General features: G+C 43.0%; 1 protein-coding gene across 2 annotated transcripts; it reads right to left on the bottom strand.

Moving 5' to 3' along the window:
* Positions 1–8,040: 8,040 nt before the first annotated feature.
* On the bottom strand, positions 8,041–11,026 carry LOC311525859 (transcription factor HES-1-like). 2 transcript variants are annotated; one of them, XM_084638261.1, is made up of 4 exons: positions 10,720–11,026; positions 10,053–10,148; positions 9,860–9,938; positions 8,041–9,122 (listed from the first exon to the last, which is right to left on the bottom strand). In XM_084638261.1, the coding sequence occupies exons 1-4, from the start codon at positions 10,780–10,782 to the stop codon at positions 8,680–8,682; spliced, it is 681 nt and encodes a 226-aa protein (XP_084494387.1). In that variant the 5' UTR covers positions 10,783–11,026; the 3' UTR covers positions 8,041–8,679. The 2 variants fall into 2 exon arrangements, with proteins under 2 accessions (XP_084494387.1, XP_084494386.1); XM_084638260.1 differs by having other exon boundaries at positions 8,041–9,125; positions 10,720–11,023.
* Positions 11,027–19,258: the final 8,232 nt, after the last annotated feature.

Consider the following 19,258-nt stretch of genomic DNA (forward strand, 5'->3'; position numbering starts at 1 on the left):
AGGAACAATTTCCTAGCATTTGCAATTCTCTGCCCCAAATAAATCCATGTTGCTGAAGTTCAAGGATAGAAGACAATTATTTGGATTGTAATGAGGATCTCATAAATGTAACCATAGTGTTTTAGGCTCACATGCACAGAGCTGAACTGATTGTTAAATTTAAAAAATGTATTTCCGCTTTCCTTCATGGCATTCTGGAATGGGTGAGTTCTGCCTTTTTGTTTTAGGTGTTTATATGTCTCCCATCCCTGAAATATTTGAGCACCTCCCAAGTATTTAAAAATAGAAACAAGTTTCTCTCCTTCTTCCTTTCCAGCCCATAAGAGAGAGAGAGAGAGAGAGAGAAATATCTTGATTAGTTTAGGGTATGTAACGGGCTGTGTTATGTCTGTTGAGGGAAGGCTAAGCCAAAGAACTGATTTCTGTATGCAGCTGTGAGTAGAGCTGAGCAAAATTGGTTTGGAGTTTTTTTTTATTCCATAGCAGAACAGAAAAATGAAAAATCAAAAATTTTTGTTTCAGGTTGATCCCAAACCATTTTTTTTTGGTTGTTTTGTAATCTTTTTCTTGATTTAAAAGACATCTAGCTAAATTTCCAAACAAATGTTTCAATATGAAAAGCTGAAACATTTTATTTTGAAAATGTCAACATAAAACGTTTTAACTTAAAACAAAAATCATTATTTTTTGGCTGGAACTATTTGCCAAATTCAACCCGAATTCACAAACCGTTTGTTGACCTGAAACTGCATTTTTTGACAAATATAGGAGTTGTCTGAAAATTTTTGCCCTGTACCAGTTGTGAATGACTCATTCTAGGAAGGGTTACCACCTCAGAGGCATTTTCAGGGCCATGGCTCTGTATTCCATCGAACCAAATTCCTGGGAACAAAAGGGGATGAGCTTTAGTGGACCATTAGTGTTTTTTCTTTTGTATTTCTCGGCTTCTGTGGGGCTTATTTCAGTTTTACCAGGTGAAAACCACCTTCCCCTATAGCAGCTTGCTAGGGGAACCCAGGTGCAGTGACTTACTTTCAGCAGGACATACTTCATTCCCATGAGCAACCCTGGGGCCCTAAATGATTTGAGTTCCACCTGCCTGAGAGACTCTCTCTATCTTTGTGGATACTGTGACGCTAGCAGCCATTTGAGGCACATGAGCTAAGACCCGTTAATAAAACTTGAGGGGGTAGGTGGCACCCGGATCTCTGTGAGAGGTCCGTGGTTCTGGAACTTGCTTCCCACCTTTGTTCACCAGAACCCAGGTTTGATTCCTTTAAATGCTGCAAAGTACTTTGGCTTTTCCTGCTGGTGAGGAGACTGTGAGATAAAAGAGGGTCCTGGTTGATTCTGTAAGGGAAGGCAAAATGGAAGTCATGCTGGGATTGTGGGAAAGTCTGGGTCTGAGAAGGCTTGTTTAAAGCTTTATTTAATAGACTAAATTCTATACTTTTAAATACATATAGGGTATGGAGAACTTGTGAGACTGCTGTGAAAGTCTGTATAAATTTATAGTAAAAGGGAAAGGGTTAGCACTTTACTAGGTTGCTACTAAGTCACTAAAATGCCATATTATAGCATTTATGAAGAGGTAACAAGCTGAGTTCCTGGTGTTCCCCCACTGTAAAGAATTTTACAACTGTATCATTTAGCCCTGTAGTGCAGGGAGAGGATGTATGTGTGTGTAAGGGGACTGTTGCCCCCTTACTAACATTCAGTGGGGGTGTTTTGGTTGGCTAGCTCTCAGTACTAAAAGGGGAAGGCTCTATGGGAAACCAGGACCCTGAGACTGATAGACCCCAGGAACAATGGGGAGAGGCCAATGCTCCAGGTCAGCCTGAATGACAGGGCCAGCAGGCTAATCAGAGAGTCAGGAGGCCAGGGAGGTCCTGTCCTCTGTGTGAGCTGGAATTGCCTGGGTCAGACAGAGTGGGGCTGAGCTAAGGAGAAAGCAGGGGCCCAAGCTGAGCTGGGGAGCAGAGCTGTGCCAGACCCAGAGGGACCAGAAAAGCAGCCCAGAGAGAGCAGACCCTGTCCTGGGAGCAGAGCTGCAGCCCCAAAGCCAGAGACGCAGCCTAGAGAGAGCAGACCTGTCCTGGGAGCAGAGCTGCAGCAACCAGAGCCAGAGGGGCCAAAGAAGCAGCCCAGGGAGCTGGAGGCAGAGCAGCTGCAGCAGTGCTGAGACCGAGTGGTGGAGCTGGGGCTGGAGCAGTCCGGAGCTGGGTGCAGTGAGCAGCTGGGGAGACCGAGAGGGACCCTGGGCAGCGGGCCCAGCACAGGGAGACGCCTCAGCCAAGAGGCTCTGCAGGCCAGGCTTGGATCATAACCCTGACAGGGCAGGGGCGACAGTGGGAAGAAGGGTCCTACCACTCAGAGCCTGAGAGCGTGTAGCCACCACCAGAGCAAGTGTCCAACCCCCAGCATCCCTGCAGCACAGCCAGGGCCTGACAAGGAGGCCTGGGACTTACAAGGAACAGACTGTGAACTGCCCGGACGTTCCAGAGACACTGTTTGTGATGTTCCCTGCCACAGAGCGGGATGATGTGTTTCCTTTAACCTTTCCCATTTTTCCTTCTTCTTTTTAAAATTAATTGTTGATTAAATAACTTGCATTTGCTTTAACTTGTATGTAATGGTCAGTGGGTCAGAGAAGTGCCCAGTGCAGAGAGAGTACCCTGGAGTGGGGACACCCTAGCCCCTGTCCTAGGTGACCCCAGCAGGGTTGGGGGTCGAGCCCCCCATGAATCCTGGGCCCAGCCTTGTTGGGGTTATGAGGACTCTGCCAGACAGGAGAGTGGAAGGGGAGTCCTCAAGGGCAGGGAGACCACTAGGTAAAGGAAGTGGGATCGAGGACTCAAATCCTTTCGCAAGCCCACTTCACTGGGGTAGGGCAGAAGCCAGGAAAGTTCCCCACAATAGCGGGACTATTCCCCCGCTTACATGTGCGCACGCATGTGGAATGGGGATGGTATAACAGAGTGCTGTCATGACAAACCACAGGAAAAGTAAAATTATGCTACAATTAAAATATCAAGCGTAGATCTCTGAGGTGGGTCCCCTCAGAGTTCTTTCTGACTAATGTTCATCTCAGGGGTTAGGGGACTCAAGGAGGTGGAGGGTATGGCCTCCAAAATGCATGGCTCTCAGGGATCCACTGGGAAAGGCAGAGCTAACTGTGCAGTAGAGTTGCTTCTCCTTGGTATTGCCCATTCCCCTCCCCCAAACCATCTCTCCATTAAGAGCTGGGCTGTCACTTGCTCCCCTCACCACATGGGAGTTGTTACTAGGAATAGCTCCTGTATGAGCATCCACTTGGCAGTGAGGAGAGCATGATATTGGTAACAGCTGCTCACTAGTGTGTTGAGTCCCCAGAATCATGGAGCTCTGACCCCTGGTGTGGGGGGTTCCATTCCAGAGACTACCAAGAGGAGAGAGGAACGGGCACAATGGGCACTACCCCCAGCTGTCTCTTACAGGTATTTGGGCAGTTCATCAAGTATAGACCAGGAAAGTTTCCCAATCTTGTAAGGTCACGCCAAGCTCCCACAACATTTTCAGACATTCAAATTTCTGTGGCTCTGTTGCTGTGGGCTTTGAAGACTGGCCACCTGGTCATGGTGGAATTCCAGTGCAGGACATTTTGTTGGGTCATGTTTGTCATGCCACATTTGGCTAAGCCATTCTAATTGTCCCAGACATTTTTTCACACTACGGGATATATAGTGGGATTCATTATACCCAACTCCAGGTCTCACACAAACCACTGGAGACATCACATCATGATGAACAGTCATGTTCTGATACATCCATGACCAAATTTCACAGACAAAATGTCATGTGTTTCACTAGGAGATGGTTTAAGGGTGAGCCTGGCTCTCCCCATGGGTAGACCAACAACACAAGTGAAATGTGGAGAAGGTACAGATGCAGGACTAGCCTATGCTTATATATTATCAGTGTTTATGGGATAGCTCAGAATGCAGGAACAAACTTTGATTTAGGTCCCCGAAACAGCATTGTTTCTATTAAACCAAAAGACTAAAAATGAAATGACTATGAACATATACATGGTATAATGGGAGATATATGTATGTGTGCAGCTATACAATGAACAAAAGCTATTTTTTTAAATTTTAGCCTCCTTCCCCCAAATTAGGCATGATGGTTAAATGTTCAAAATCGGTCCCTTCATTTGTGCACCAGTAGTTATTGTTTTACAAGTCCAATCACTTGTGACTGCCGAGGATTTAGATGTCTCACAACTTGTCTTGTAGAAGTGGTCAGGTTGGTGTGTGTCTATGTTCTATTCTTTGTAAGAATTTGCATATGCAAAATTGTAGGTGCAAAATATGGAGGATGAAAATTTGGCTTTTAACTAGTTTGTTCATTTTATGTTTTTGGCCAAAGCAGAGCCCAGCAGGAGATAGAATCTTGTAGTGTCTTTCAGCTTCACCTGTTCCAGCCCATTGAAGTGGAGCTTGGACTGGTTGCACTGGCGATACCATCTGGCCATTCCTGGCCAGAAAGATGGCTGTTCCCATGTGAAGCCTTGAGGGTATGAAGTGAAGGAAAATATAGGGATCGTCAGGCCTCCCAGAGGGTTGAGTATGTGTATGTTTTGAGACAAGACCATATAGTAGGAAGCATACAGGGTCATGGGTTCAGTGTGATACATGTACCTCCTGGGTACCTGTTAAAGGATCTGATCTTGTTCCCTTTGAAGGCAATGCAATTGACTTCAGTGCAAGCTGGACTGGGCCCACTGATCACTTTGATGGGATGTCCTCCCCACACTTACCCTAAAAGTGTTAAGGCAGGCCAGAGGGGCTGATTAGCTTATTAGGCAGCAAGTTGCGGGGAATAGAGACTAGGAAAGAAGTCTTAATTAGAAGAAGCTCACCTGTGCAGGAATAGGCGGGGCTTATATAAGCTAGGAAGCTAACAAAAGAGGGGGCTTCTGGGAAAGGCTGCAGACACTCCCTGGGAGGAAGGAGCAGTGAAGCTGGCAGACCCAGAGAAGGAAGGGAGAGCCAGAGGACTAGGAAAGGGCTCAGGGACATGCAGCAAGGGTGGAAGAGGCCTTGGCTGTTGATTAGGGGGTCCCTGAGCTGGAATCCGGAGTACAGGGTGGGCCCTGGTTCCCCAACCAGCCATTGTGGAAGTGGCACTGGTGGGGTAGTGAATAGGAAGACTATCTGGGAGACAAGACTTTTTCCCTCGGAAGGGGAAACCGCAATAATGGCTTAGCTGGAGGGTCTGCAGATCCAGATAATGCGGCCAGGAGGATGTGCTATCCGTGTGACGAGTGGATCAACCTGTCACAATCATACACATAGAATTGCTACCTGTTTGGATTTGTCCTGCTGCACCCAAAGCATTGCATAAATATGTGATGATATTGCCTTACAGCTACATGATATTGCCTTACAGCTATTGTCTGGACCAAACCCCAGCTCCGAACACCTGCAAGAACAGCTGCATAGGAAAGTCTGAATCCAGACCCAAACTTAGCAGCTGGTGCCTATCTTTTAAGGTCCAGTTCACAAAAGCTCTCCTATTCAGGACAGCACATCAACACATATTTAGATCCCATTTAAATCAGTGGGACATAAGCTCACGCCTAAATTTAAGCACATGTCTTAGTACTGTCCTAAAATGAGCCAAACTAAAACCTTGGCTCTGAAAACTCCCAAACTTTAGGGAAATTTGGATCCAACTGTGGCTCAGTCTCATCTTGAAACACAACATTGCAATGTAACCTCACTATTGCTGTAATGAAATAGCACCATGTTAGGGCACAACAAGCAGCATAAATCCACGACATGCCATCAGAGCTCTGCAATGCACTAAGGGGATTCTTTACTAACCTAAGTCAGCTTGTGACTGTACTTTATCTGACAAGCTTAATCAGTATCTTACAGGATGTGGGATATATGTGTCAAAATAGGGCGTCTCCATCGAAATAGGAGGTAGATGGAAACATTGATACTGATGGTTTAGCATCAGTGGAGCTGCACTGTTGATGGCTGCTGCTGTAATATGGGCACTAATTTTTCTAGCATAGGCACACCCACTGTGTGATTTGGGACAAGTCACTTAACCTCTCTGAGCCTTAGTTCCCCATGTGTAAAATGGGGATAAGAGTAGGGTGACCAGATGTCCCCTTTCTGGGGACTTTTTCTTATGTAGGTGCCTATTACCTGCCAGCCCCTGTCCTGTTTTTTCACAGTTGCTATCTGATCACCTTAGATAAGAGTACGCAATACACTTTGGGATCCTCAGCTGAAAGGGCTAGTTATGTACAAAGTAGATGATTAATACTGTTGTTGTAATATATTAAGCTTTATAAAGTTAAATGATTTGAAATAAATGTAGAATCATTTTGCTACACACAAATAATATACACCTGTATGTGGGCAAACTATTGCAAATCATTTGCCTTCCTTTAAGGAACATCCCCTTTATTTCAAATGAGTATCCTGCAAGAGATTCTTCTATCTCCAGTTCTCATTGGGTTTCAGTATGCCAAGTTTTCCACTCCTACTTCCTATTTAAAAAAAAAAAGTTTCTCTCTTCTGTTGCTAATCTTTTTCAGTTACAATAACTTTAGGTGTTACTCATAACAGTAGTGGATATACAGTTTTCAGATAAAAGTTTTTTTTTTAAATTGATGGTATCAAAACCTATTATCAATATTTTCATGACATTAGAATATTCAGTTTAAATAATATTTTTAGTTAAATATCCCCCTGTGATGTTGTGAACCCAAACTACTACATCAGAAAGTGAAACTGACTAGAAACAAAAGGGAAACTGACCAGCTTTGACCCTGATCCTGTATATGCATCTGCTACCCTGGATGCCTACACCACATGGAGCCCCTGGGACTTGACACCAAGGGACTGCAGTAGTGGAGCTTGATGCAGGATTGGGGCCTTATTCCAAACTCTCTGAAGTGTACAAATATAAACAATAAGCTGTACAGATGCTTAATATTCTTTCACTTCTAATAACTTGGGGTGGTATTAGTAATAATAGTAAGGAATTTTCATTGCCTATGTTTATTTTATATTGATATTGTCTCCACTGGATGAATGGATCTGCTCTAATTTCCATTCTACTCAGTCGGAGTCTTTCCATTGACTTCAGTAGGAGCTGGGCTGGGCCATGTTATCTATATTCCGAGCCATTGGTGAGGTTACCTTTCATCTGGAAGGCTTGTTCCAGAATGGAGAAGCAATGACAAGTGATCAATTTAGGAAGAAATTTAGGCCACTGATAGATTTGTACAATTCAATGTTTCCAAAGGAGTTGCTTCAGAAACCACAGTTTCAGCATTGTGCCTGCATTCTATAATGGACCCTCTTTTCATGTAAGCCAGTTGTTACTCCTGCCATCCCTGTGCTACCATTTCTAATGGCTTTTCAAGAGGGCTGGATAAAAGGGGAGAGCTTCACAGAGATGCTAAAACCCAAGGTGATGACTTTCACTCTTTCAACACATCATCAAACAGATCAGTCTGCATAATTAGTCCCCTGTTGGGGAGGGGGTGTCATTAATTAGTATGCAGAGTGTTTGTTTAAGAGATCCCTTGCTCTTTTAACTGTAAAGAAGTTTTAACTGCCTTTGACTTGAAAAACTGTGACCAAATGTTGTCTACAAGTTGAGCAGATTCCTCCCAGACTTATTGGTAGGATTTGCAGGGAATCTTACCTTCTGGTCTTTATATCCTGTCTGGAATTTGCTCACTAGTATAACCTAAAGAATTTGTCAAGGTTGATGGGCTCAACATCTGACCTTTTTACAATCTCATATGTTAACAAGATTCATTTAATTCTTCAGATTTGCACATGTGTGCAGCGAGCTGCTTTTTCTGAACAACAAAAACTAACAGCCAAGCACCTAGGAACAACCTTACAAGAACAGATCATTGTGCATGCCCAATGGAGAGAAGAAAAGTAGACAGGGAAACTTCAGTGTTGAACTTTCAAATACTTATTTATACTTTTTTTAAAAAAATGTAGATACAAAGCACCAGACAATATATTTTTGTTAATAAACAGAAGCCACTATCTACTTGGCTCTTTATAAAACACTGTCTCTTCAAGTGAACATGTTATAGCCTAGTTTTAACAGGTAATACAGAGAACGCTGATTAAATGTATATTAATATTAAAAATTTGAAGACCAAGCTTTTAGAATGAATGTTGCATTTCCAGAAGGCTAGCGCTAAATTCTCCTTTTTGTTACTTCCACTGCACTGAAGTAATGGGTGTAGCCTGTCCTCTTTCCTTCAAGGACATGATCTCAGTAGTTTAAGTGAGATCTGAAAGAAATGTGGGCAGAAACCAAAATGCAAAAGACAGTATTTCCTTAGTTCTGTTTTATTAATTAGATGTTAATTATTTTAATAACATAAGAAAATAAGAAAGTTATATAATTAATGTACACTAAAAGCCCAAAAGAGGTTCTATACAATAACTTATATGTATTAAATAAATACAAAATAATAGCAGCCTTCTATAATGCAGGCTACGTTTAGGTTTACTTCGGCTTGAAGTACCCTGGTCTTTAGTACACCTACTGGAACAGATTTGCTCCACAGGTGTTTTAAAGAGGCATATCTATAAGATACATATAGAAGTGTCTAAGATTAGAAGGGAAAATATAAAATACATTTTACCATGGTCTCCACATATCTAATGATCCCATACTAGGGTTATTATGAGAAAAATTTGGCCGTAGGATCTGGCTGGAAGGTGACACATCAGGCTGACTAAAGAGAGATAGTGGTTGTGGTTGAAATGAATTTTTCAAAGCTTGTTTTTCCTCCACAGGATAGAACTGGTCCTGAGATGGACTTGACCCTGAGGTATTCCCCTTATTGCAGATAGGGGATTTCTGCACTGTGTGGGCCTGGTGAGCTGGAGGCGAGGACCTTAAGGCTGCTTTGCAGGTCTCCTCGCTGGATCTGGGTAAGGATTTCAGGAGATGATTTAATAATCGTGCCCCAAGAGTCTTGTCCATCCATTCACAGGTCAGGAGGAGGTTGTGAACCTCATGCATACACTGAATATATCCAGTGCTGTACCTCTGCTGAGCTTCGAGACTCACTTTGGAATCTGCTGCATTAGAACAGGAGACAATTCAAGTCATTTAAGTGCACAGGGCTAGCAGTACATTACGTTTGACTAAACAAGCATTCAACAAGTTCTTAATATATTGCCTCTTCTGGAAAACTCCTATAGAACTTAACTGAGAATGATAGCCTTGGTTACTATATAACAGCTATGGGCTTGAAACCATCCTGTGTGATTCCATAACAGGGTTAGCATTCTAGTCTGGATTCTATAGGATAGTTTAAAAATTCTACAGAAAGAATATAACTCTCTCTTGAATTCTATAGGTTTTAAATTAAATTGCTATAAAGCCCCTATTGATTTAACCCCTAATCAGTTCTTTAGGGCTTTTCCATAAGGATCATTGTGGTTGGAAAAATAAAATCAAGCAGTAAAAAGTTGGTCACAACTTCATTCCAAAAAGCAGGGTACCACAATTCTGATTTCATTGCTGTTATAAATTGTGGCACAAGGCTAAAACGAAAGAGAATATCACTGATGGAAAAAAAACAAACTTAACCCATCTACTGAAAGGCATTGGCTTTAGATTCCCCTCTAGTGGCAAAGAGTAGAAACTAGAAGATATGCCAGTAATAGACATAGGTGTCATCAGGTTTGAAAGAGGTTTTTGCAAAAAACATTACGTGATTAAAAATGCAGCCCCCGCCCAGGGTTGGAAATAAATTCCACATCTGAAAGATGCAGTGAATAAAAGAAAAATGCAAAAACAAGAAACTCACCCATGATCTTGTTGTTTTGGATATTCTGGAGATGCTTTACTGTCATTTCAAGGATATCTGCTTTTTCAAGTTTAGATTGCTATTTAAAAAAAAAGTAGGTCAGTAAAGAAGAACTGTTTTGTATGATGCTGGGCTTGTTTTTTTAGAAAATAAAGGGGGGTGGGGGGGAAGACATGACAAACTCAACACTTACGTCCAAACAAAATGCACCAACGACTGCTTCCTTCAGTTGCTCCAAGCAGTTGTTAATCCTTTCCCTTCGCTTTCGCTCAATCAGAGGCTTCCTTAACTGAAAGGAAGATATTAAAAAAGAAAATAGGATTTATGAGGTGAAATGTCAAGGTTTTATCACAATAAAATCTGCTCCCACTGCACTCACTGGCAGAACTCCCATTGGGGACAGTGTCGGGGACAGATTGGGCCCCTCATTTTTAATCCTTAAGAGCCACATTCTACATGTGGCATCAGAGGATCCAAGGGTGATGTGGTACGAAGTAGGAGAGACATTGTATGCTCTATAATCTCATTACCACTCTGCCAGTTTAACGCTTTCTTATGCATATTAAGCTTGAGTCTGCTCTCCTTAAATTGGTGTACATTAGAAGTAATTCAACTGAAGTCAGCAGAGATATACCAATGTAAAATCAGTGTAAAGTGAGAAGAAAATGCAGCCCAGAGTGTTAAAAACACCCTGTAAACATCTTTATAATGAAAGGAATTATTTTTGGTCTATCATTTTTGCAGTTGTGAAGCACCATCTACAGTGAGTGTTGTCTAAATAATAGTCCACATGCTTATGTGCAGTATCCATACACCACACATGTCAGGGTAGGTGTAAATCTGTATATAAAATGACCTACCTTCCTTTCCTCTTTGGTGTTGGAAAGTTTCTGCACATTGCTGGCCATAGCCGTGGCAGTCATTATAATCCAGCTTGTCTGGCCCTAAATGCTGGGAAGCAAGGGGGAAAGAAAGCACTTGGGTAGCCGGCTGTTCCTTTTTCAGAAGGGTTCTTTGCTTCTCTTGCCTCTCCTCTGTAAGGCTGCCTGTATTTATAGCCCAGAATTAACATGTGAATAAGGGCATTCCTTGGCTGGACTTCTTTTCCCACATGAGGGGTCGAGACCAGAGGCTTGTGGCCATCAATCAAGGCTGACAGGTCACTGCTTCTTTTCAATGGCCAACTTGCCCCCACAAACAGCGACAGATGTCCTGCCTACAAAAGCTTTGCTTTGCAGAAAGCTTTTGTTAAGAAGAAGAGACTCAAAATGGGAGCACTGAGCAGATCACATGGCTCCTTGCTCAATTGACACAGATTCCCAGGGAGCAACTCAACTGGTTACAGCCTATTGTTACACCTGGGAGAATTTCTTCTAAATTTCTGGGCTTTTTAATCTATTTTATCATCATATTGAATTGATTGCACTTTTTACTTGCAAGATATGAACCCCTCCTACTGTATATCCAAACGGAGGCTTTGAAACACAAAACAATCTCCACTGTTAGAAATAATAATGCATCCAGTGGTTATTTTATGTCTCTGACAAATATCCTAACAAGGCATCATTACCTTAAAGTCAATAGACAATTGCCTTTATGGAAACTATGCATTTACATATATGAAAATCCCTCATGGAATAGTCCTGCATTATGTAATATGGGTGAAACCAATAGCATTCAATAGAAGTGTAATCCAGCTGTATAAAAGTACTCTAAAAAGTTTATAAAACAGAAAATAACCCTTTCTATTTTTTAATCATCCTAGAATTTAATATTTCAACTATCTATAGACCTTTGTTGCTTTTCTACAGAACAGTTTGGGTTTCATGCCTATTAAATTCCACAGGATTTTTCCATAAGGGTAACTTTATTGACTACACTATTGAAAGTGTTATTTCATCTTCTGAAATACTAATGCAAAAGCATATTTCTGTTTAAGGAACACTTAGACATATCTCCTTACTATGTGTTTATATTTTACCTTTATACTTTTTTTAAAGGAAAATCTCAGGGGGTTTTCATGAACAAGCTCTTCTTTTCTGATTGTTTTGCTAATAAGCAGGATTTGCTAGTATCCTGTCGAGTCTGATAGATTATCTCTTTTAAAGAGGTGTTGAATGTATCACTTTATTTTAGCAGACAGGAAAGTCTTGGGTAGCTTCAGAAGAACTAAAAGCCTCTCCCCCTTCCACTGTAAGGTCTTCCCATACCTCCCCAACCACACATCTACAAAATGATGACACTGAGCGCCAGGCTCCCCCAAGGGTGGGTGGGGGGTCACAGACCCGTGAGAACAAAATACACGCTGCTTCTCTCTCTCCTAAACAATACATGGGTGTATGAATTTATAGATGTACATATACATACTGTACCGTCTATCTAGATACTCTGTTTACAGCTCTGCTCGTTGTGCATGTGCTTGTATTGGTGCTGTGTCTACATAAGTGTTATGCTACCCGTGGCGGCTCTCAGTTTATCAAAATACAGCGAGGCTCTCAGAGTATTTCTTGATGAAAGGAGTGCCCTGCTTCATAAAGGACTGTGGTGACATCACTCTGTGGGAAAGTGGGACATTGTTATGCATTTTCTCTGATATACAAGAGAGGGTGTGTGTTAAGATGGGCACCAGGCTGCATTTTTTAATCCCAAATAAGGGTGACCACCTAACTCTGCAAGGGTAGCAGTGAAAGGTGGATTATACCAGGTAATCCCTATCCATAGAAAATGAAAGGGTGTTACACTGCCCCCTGATGAGATACTCCTGTTAGGTCCTCAGTACTGCCATCCCCAAGTATTCAAAATCATGAGCCAGGTCCCCCAAACCACGAGCATGTCTTTCTGATTTGAGGGCTTTCAGGGCTCACATTTTCAAGCTTTTCTCCACGGTTAGGAGAACTAAAAACTTACCTAACCAAAAAAAAAAAAAGAGCTGAGATTCTGACATAACTACATAACTCCAGGAGCTGGGGCTTTAAGAAGAACAACATATGTCATGAGACTTGCAATTAGGGTGACCAGATGTCCCAATTTTATAGGGACAGCCCTGATTTTTGGGTCTTTTTCTTATATAGGCTCCTATTATCGCCCATCCTGATTTTTCACACTTGCTGTTTGGTCACCCTACTTACAATGAAACCATAAGAGCTGGCAGCACTGGAGTCTGGTGGATGGATAGCCGCTATAAGGTTCATTCTTGACCATCAGTTACAGTTTTTTAATATGATTAAGTCCCAGAAGGTCATGTACCCTCCTGCAACAGAGTGTATGTCTCCTAGGAAAGCCTGGCCCAGTGTCTGGGGAAGGGAAGTGATCTGCCCTGCCCCGCCTCCCCTCCCGTCCTGCTCCTGTGCTGGATGGGGAAGCATTGCAGAGCTGCTCAGGGTGTGGAGGTGGGGAATTCGTGTAAATGAAGTTGAAGGACATCAGGCTGCTCAGCTCCTATTCCAACCCCCTCACCCATACAGGGAGTGGGAGTTAACATTGACCTCACCCTGTACTGCCTTACCTGATTCCAGCAGGGAGAGCAGAAGGGGCTGGACTCTCCTGATATTTTTATTAAAGATATAACCAACTGCATCAGATTGGGAGGATGAGAGAGGGCTGCTGCCTCTCCCCTGTCCTCAACCTGACTGCCTTTGGAGGGGTTCTCTGCAATCCAGTGGGTCTCTTGTCATCTTTCCCTGGATGAGCTCTTTATCTGGTGATTTAAATGAGCTCCATTGATCTTTGGCCTTGTGGTCCCTGTAAGTCTTTTCCCTGTCTGACCATCAGACTCGTTCCTTGCTCCATCCCTTTCCCAGTGTTGTCCTCCTGTGCTGGATCCAAACCCCCAGAACTCAGGGGTGTTTCCAGTCCAGACCTGTTTCTGGCTCTTGCAACTTGAGTGCCTTTCTAATCATAAACACACTTCCAGTTGCTGACAGTGCATCAACAATTCCCTCATCCTTCCCCCGTCACTTTCATGCCATTGCCAGTGCAGAAGCACAGGGCTCTTGTATAAATAGCCCTGGCCTCCCATGCATCTCCTGCGATCTGTCAGGTTTGAGGAGGGGCCCTATGGCACAACAAGAGGGAAGCTAGAAGAGGATCTCCCCAGAGATTTCCTGTGGGAATCCAGGCTCAGTGAGGAGGATCAGGAGTGAGGGTTAGGGTTGCCTCATGTGGAACATTAACAGGAGAGTGAAAAGCTGTAGGACATGTCTGTCCCCTGTTCCCCTCCAGTGTCCCACACCCACTGTGATTGCACCTGTGCTTTCAGTGCTGTCACTCTGAATCTACTCGTTTCTGTGGCCTTTAATTACATCCCCAGGACCAACCTCCCAAGGAAGTGATTAAAGGGGCCATTTATTTTCAAAATCAAAACCTGATGCTGTCACAGCAGGGTTGCAGAGTGCTCACGGACAGTGACAAAACAGATCTGAAAGAGGTGGAATTCTGCCTCTTCTCCCTTCGCACCCCTGCCCTTTGCTGCCCTCTTCTCCATGGCATGGGTCATCATACCCAATACTATCAACCCCTGGCATTCAAACCTCTGGGGTCGGACTCCACAAAATCCCAGAATTGGCCTAACAATGATCTGTCTCCTTGTTTTTCACCTGCCTCTTGATATTGGAGCCTTTAGGGGGAAGTCTCCCCCTCCTGATCTACGTGGGATCATTTCAGGTGCAGAGCTAGATCTCAAATGCACACACAGAAATGCAGGCCTCCCTGCTGGCTGCTTGGAGGGGATTCCCTCACCCTCTCCTGTCCCCTGGGGAGCTGCCATTGTATCCAGCTCCATCCCCCTCCCTCTTAGCACTGTCTCATCCCACTGCCTGTCCTGCACAAGTTCCTGTGCCCCTTACAACCTCCCCACAGTCTCCTGTGCCCCATCAGCTCCCTGTATTTTCCCTCCCATTCCTGAGGGGTCAGAGCATGGAGTTGTGTTGACTAGGTGCATTATGGACTCATCAGACTCCTTGTACAATGTCATTGCCTGACATATTATGCCAAATTTTGACCTCGAATAATGGCTGATGTGAAATGCACACGTTTTACGTGATGGGAGTGAAATGGATGCAAGAAGTGTTTACTGTTCGTTATAGCAATAAGTCTGGAACAACCATTTTATAGTTACACAAAAACCCTAAACATTTTTATTAATGAAATAGGAGGAAAATGGGGTGGGGGAGGCATTTCAGGCATCCTTAAGAAAGTTCCTTGGATATGGGACATCTTATGAAAAACTGGGACTGTCCCAGAAAAATATAATCTCTTAACCTTTAATGGTGGCCATAATTTTTGCAGCTGCAGCCACAACGGGGCATGAGAATATGAATATTTGCACACTCAGCTGTAACTTCTTACCTACATGTTTCTGTATATTGCTATCATCACTAGCTATATTTCAGTATATCTCTTCCTTCAATTTGAAAATCTTTCCAACAGTGGTACCAGTCAGGAAGGCAAAGTCTTGAAAACTGATATACTGCTTCCTTGCAAGCAGGAAAGAGATGCTTATAAAAGGACAGTTAGACTATGATAGGCAACACATGTAATCAGTGGTGCTATCCAAAGGTAAAACATGCTTAATCATGTGCTCGTACCCAAGTTTGGGTCAGAGACTAATGTGGGATTTTCAACAAAACTTAGCATTGGCCTGACTCTGCTCCTGTTGAAGTCCATGTGAGTTTTACCAGGCTGCTTTTAGATCCAAATGATGGGTTTTGAATATGGAAATGGATTAGCCCACACATACTGCAGATGCAGTAAATGAGGCCCAAGGAAAATGTCACCCTAAATGTTATCTGACCATTTGGGGCCATATCTGTTCCTCTTGTAACTCCTATGATGTATATGTTTTTCTGTTGGAGTGAGTTTGACCCATTGTTTTGTGCAGTGTGCTCTGACGAGTAAGATCTAATATTTTAATCTCATATACCACAGCCTTTGCAAATGACTTATGTTTTTGGTAGGAGCATTTCAAAATTGGTTTGTAAGACGGCATTCAAAATGTCAATAAGGGCAGCTTTAGCTGTAAGCAGTTCTTTGGCATTTCTCATTCAGGGTTCAGGTCTTTATTTTAGAATCAAAGAGCTGTGATGGCTAAAAAGTAACCCTTCATTCAGGGACATCTGTGCCTGGGATTGTCTGGGAAATATGCAGGCAAATGCAAATGTTGCTATAGTATTAAAGGAAGTATTTTGCAATTTTCTTTTTTACTTTTACATTGCACGCTGCCAGATCTGACTGAAAAGGTAGATTCTCCAGACTAGGCAAAGCCTGTCTTTCCACCTCGCTTTCCCGAAAAGCAAGGGGCAGCTCAGCTTTGACTGCTCTTTTTTTGCTATTTGTCTAAATTTCACACTCTTTCACAAGAAAACAACTTTTAACATCTGTTCCCGCATTTTTTAAGACAGAAAGAAAGGGTCTTGAAAATGGAAAAAGTGTGGCAGATGTTGGCAGGTTCCCTCCAAGGCAGATGTCTTGCTCTGAAAAAAGTTTCTTTAAGAATTCATGGCCACAGCCCCTCTTTGACTTAGGACACGCGACTGCCTAGCGAATGAAGGGACGTGGGAAAGCTCTATAGAACAAAAGAGCTTATTCAAACAAACCTAATAGCCATGAACAATCTAATAAGCAGCAGAGAAATGGACAGCAAGTCTATAATGGCACAAGGGGAAGGTTTTTAACCCTTTCTGCTTTCCTGGGATAAAACAAGGGCCTGATCCAAAGCTCGTTGAAATCAGTGGAAAGACTCCCACTGACTTCTATGGGCTATGGATCAGGTGCTAACTGAGAAATGAATTCCAGCGACAGCTCCCTTGCACGATGTGAGATGTTGTAATGTGTAGCCAAATGAGAGAATCATGGCTCAGTAAGGTGTTCTTTCTTTCTCTTCCATTTCCGGTATCATTCAGCTGCCATATATGACTCTCTGCTGGTCCATGTTCTGAGTTATCACCAACTATTGAGAACTTGGTGCTGAGCAAGAAGTTGTCTTCTAGAAGACATTTCACAGAGTGGGTTTAGTTTGCGATTAGAACTGTAGATACACAGACATGAGCAGGGACAGGTCTCAGGAAAGAGCGTGTTTCCCTTTATGGTACACTGATATGTCAGAGGCTGTAAGTGTAAATTAAATACCTTGTGATCACTGTGTCCAATAGGCTGCCTGGGCCACCCACCTATCAGATTGCAGGGTGGGCTGGAGGAGTCCAAGCCATGAGGAAATCCAAGCATTCTTGTTGCTTCCATAGGTCATTGGATGTGCGATAATCAATGATGTCAGTGTCCAGATGGAGAAGCCTGGTGGTTATACTTAAGTAATAGTCTTAATTTCCTATTAGAACAACAGCTCATTCAAAAGTGGTCACTGTGGAGGGCTTGCTTTTCATAGTGTGGTGTTCGAGATGAAGCTATTGGTGATGAAGAACTTTTATTTCTCCAGAATAGTTCTATTTGAATGTTGTATCAGCTGCTTAGGTGCGCTTTTCTCTACTTAGCTGGGTTGTATGACTTACCCAAGGCAATATGGTGAGTGGTTGGTTTGGTGTGGATTCGAACCCTTCTCATTCACAGCCCTTTGCTGTAATCTCTGGAGCATAGTGCACCCCAGTGGCAATGTTTATTTTAAGGAAAGACTGTGCAAGACTGCAGCATGGGAGTGTGTAGTCACAGAGTGCTGTATTTCTGCTGCTCGATAGCAACACTATTCCACATCTGATGTCTCATACAGACATGACGCTTTGCTTGTCAGACTAATCACAGACACTATACAATTCGGTACATGTCTGATCCATGTCACCACACATTCAACCACTCCTCCTATGTTCTCCAGAATCTGTCTGCAGAGTCTCAGGGTGTTTCAGCTGGAATCAGTTCTGTGGTGTATGGGATGCTCCTGGCACCTGGCAAGGACTACTTCTTGATACCTGAGCAAAGTAATATCAGTGGAAGTCTGAAGGCAGGGACTGGGCGCAGGCTGGTAATTTTCCCCCAAAGATCTGCTGGTGACATTTGGCAGCGGGTGGCGGGGGGAGGGAAACAGTTGTCAAACAGTATGAGACCCAGTGATCTCGTTATAGCATTTATAAAGTGATAGGAATGGAGTTTCTTTGCATTTGACAATCGCAGAGGGACATGATCCAGAGATCTGAGCACCCCAGTTGGAAACAGGAAGGTGTGAGTTCTAATTCTGGCTCTGATACAAGACTCTCACTATGGCCTTGGACAAATCACATAGGCCAACGTTTTCAGTCTCCAGTTCCGAAGCAAGGTACCTAAGCAAAGAGGCCTTATTTCCACAGGTACTAGATGTTTACCACTTGCTTAAAAAATCGGGCTGCTTATTTTGGTATTTAAATATGAATTTAGGAGACTAACTTTAGACAAGTTTGAAAACATCGGCCTTAATTTCGCAGTCTCTGTATTCCCATCTGTAAAATGAGGATAATTAACAGGAAAGATATAAGGGATCATGTTTAAGTGCTAAGTATTATTAAAACATACCAATGTACATCTATTTCAAAAGTACTTGATCCAGTTCCCTCTTATTTCTGAGCATGAATGAAATTCTCAAACATATCCAGCTATTAAGGGCTTACAGTTAGACTCAATTACTTTCTCTGTGCACTCCTTTTCTCTTTCTGTATCTGAAGTTACACGTGTGCCCATCTCAGTGTAGCAACTACTGTATTCAAAGAGGGATTTGCATAGATAACATTGATAAATTATGTTGTATTAATTAGAGCAGGGATTGATTACTGAGAAGTTTCATTTAGTACAGACTTCTTCCATAGGAATAGATCTTACAATCTTAGTATCATCATGCTTAACTGATTAGTTGCCCAAACATACTAACAGACTGAACTGGGACTGGTGTCATGGTGTGTTACATTTAATTTAACCCTTTTGGGAGGAGACAAGAGAGGTTCAAAACTAGGCTGTTTTAGCAGGTATCTCACTGTTCCAATGTGCATCCATAAGCTAGCTTGAACTGCCATGCCTTGCTACAAAGCAGTGAAGGGTTAAACCCTGGGAAGCTGATGAGGGCTGAGGCAGGTGGCAGGCTGTCTTTGCACAAGGCTTATTCTGTTTGAATGCATGAAATCTGTCAGGGTAGTAAACACACCCGTAAATCAAAATTCTTAACAGAGCCCTAGCACGGTACTTCCAAGTGGATCCTCAGGGGATGTGTTTGCACAAAGTGAAAGGGCTTCTGTGCAGCACTAAGCAGATTTAAAGGGTGATCAAGCAGGCAGAGCAGGAAGATCTGAGCTATAGGAGGTATGATAATATCTGGACAAACAAGAACACTAGGCCCCCTCAAAGCAAAATCATGTGAGAAGAGAAGTAATAAGAGGATCTTTCCTAAGCTATGAGCCTTTAGAGAGGAGGGAAAGTTTGGTGTGAGCAACT

The sequence above is a fragment of the Lepidochelys olivacea genome (genome assembly GCF_965140295.1).
Source record: "Lepidochelys olivacea isolate rLepOli2 genome assembly, chromosome: 9".
NCBI classification, from domain to species: Eukaryota; Metazoa; Chordata; order Testudines; family Cheloniidae; genus Lepidochelys; species Lepidochelys olivacea.

What these genes read in the sequence shown, in the direction of transcription:
- LOC311525859 (XM_084638260.1), bottom strand. Translation starts at nt 10,782, where the DNA reads ATGACTGCCACGGCTATGGCCAGCAATGTGCAGAAACTTTCCAACACC. An exon ending in ACACCAAAGAGGAAAGGAAG is followed by an intron (nt 10,149 to 10,719) that starts GTAGGTCATTTT and finishes TCTTCCTTTCAG; the next exon opens with TTAAGGAAGCCTCTGATTGA. An exon ending in CCAAAACAACAAGATCATGG is followed by an intron (nt 9,126 to 9,859) that starts GTGAGTTTCTTG and finishes GTTCTAATGCAG; the next exon opens with CAGATTCCAAAGTGAGTCTC.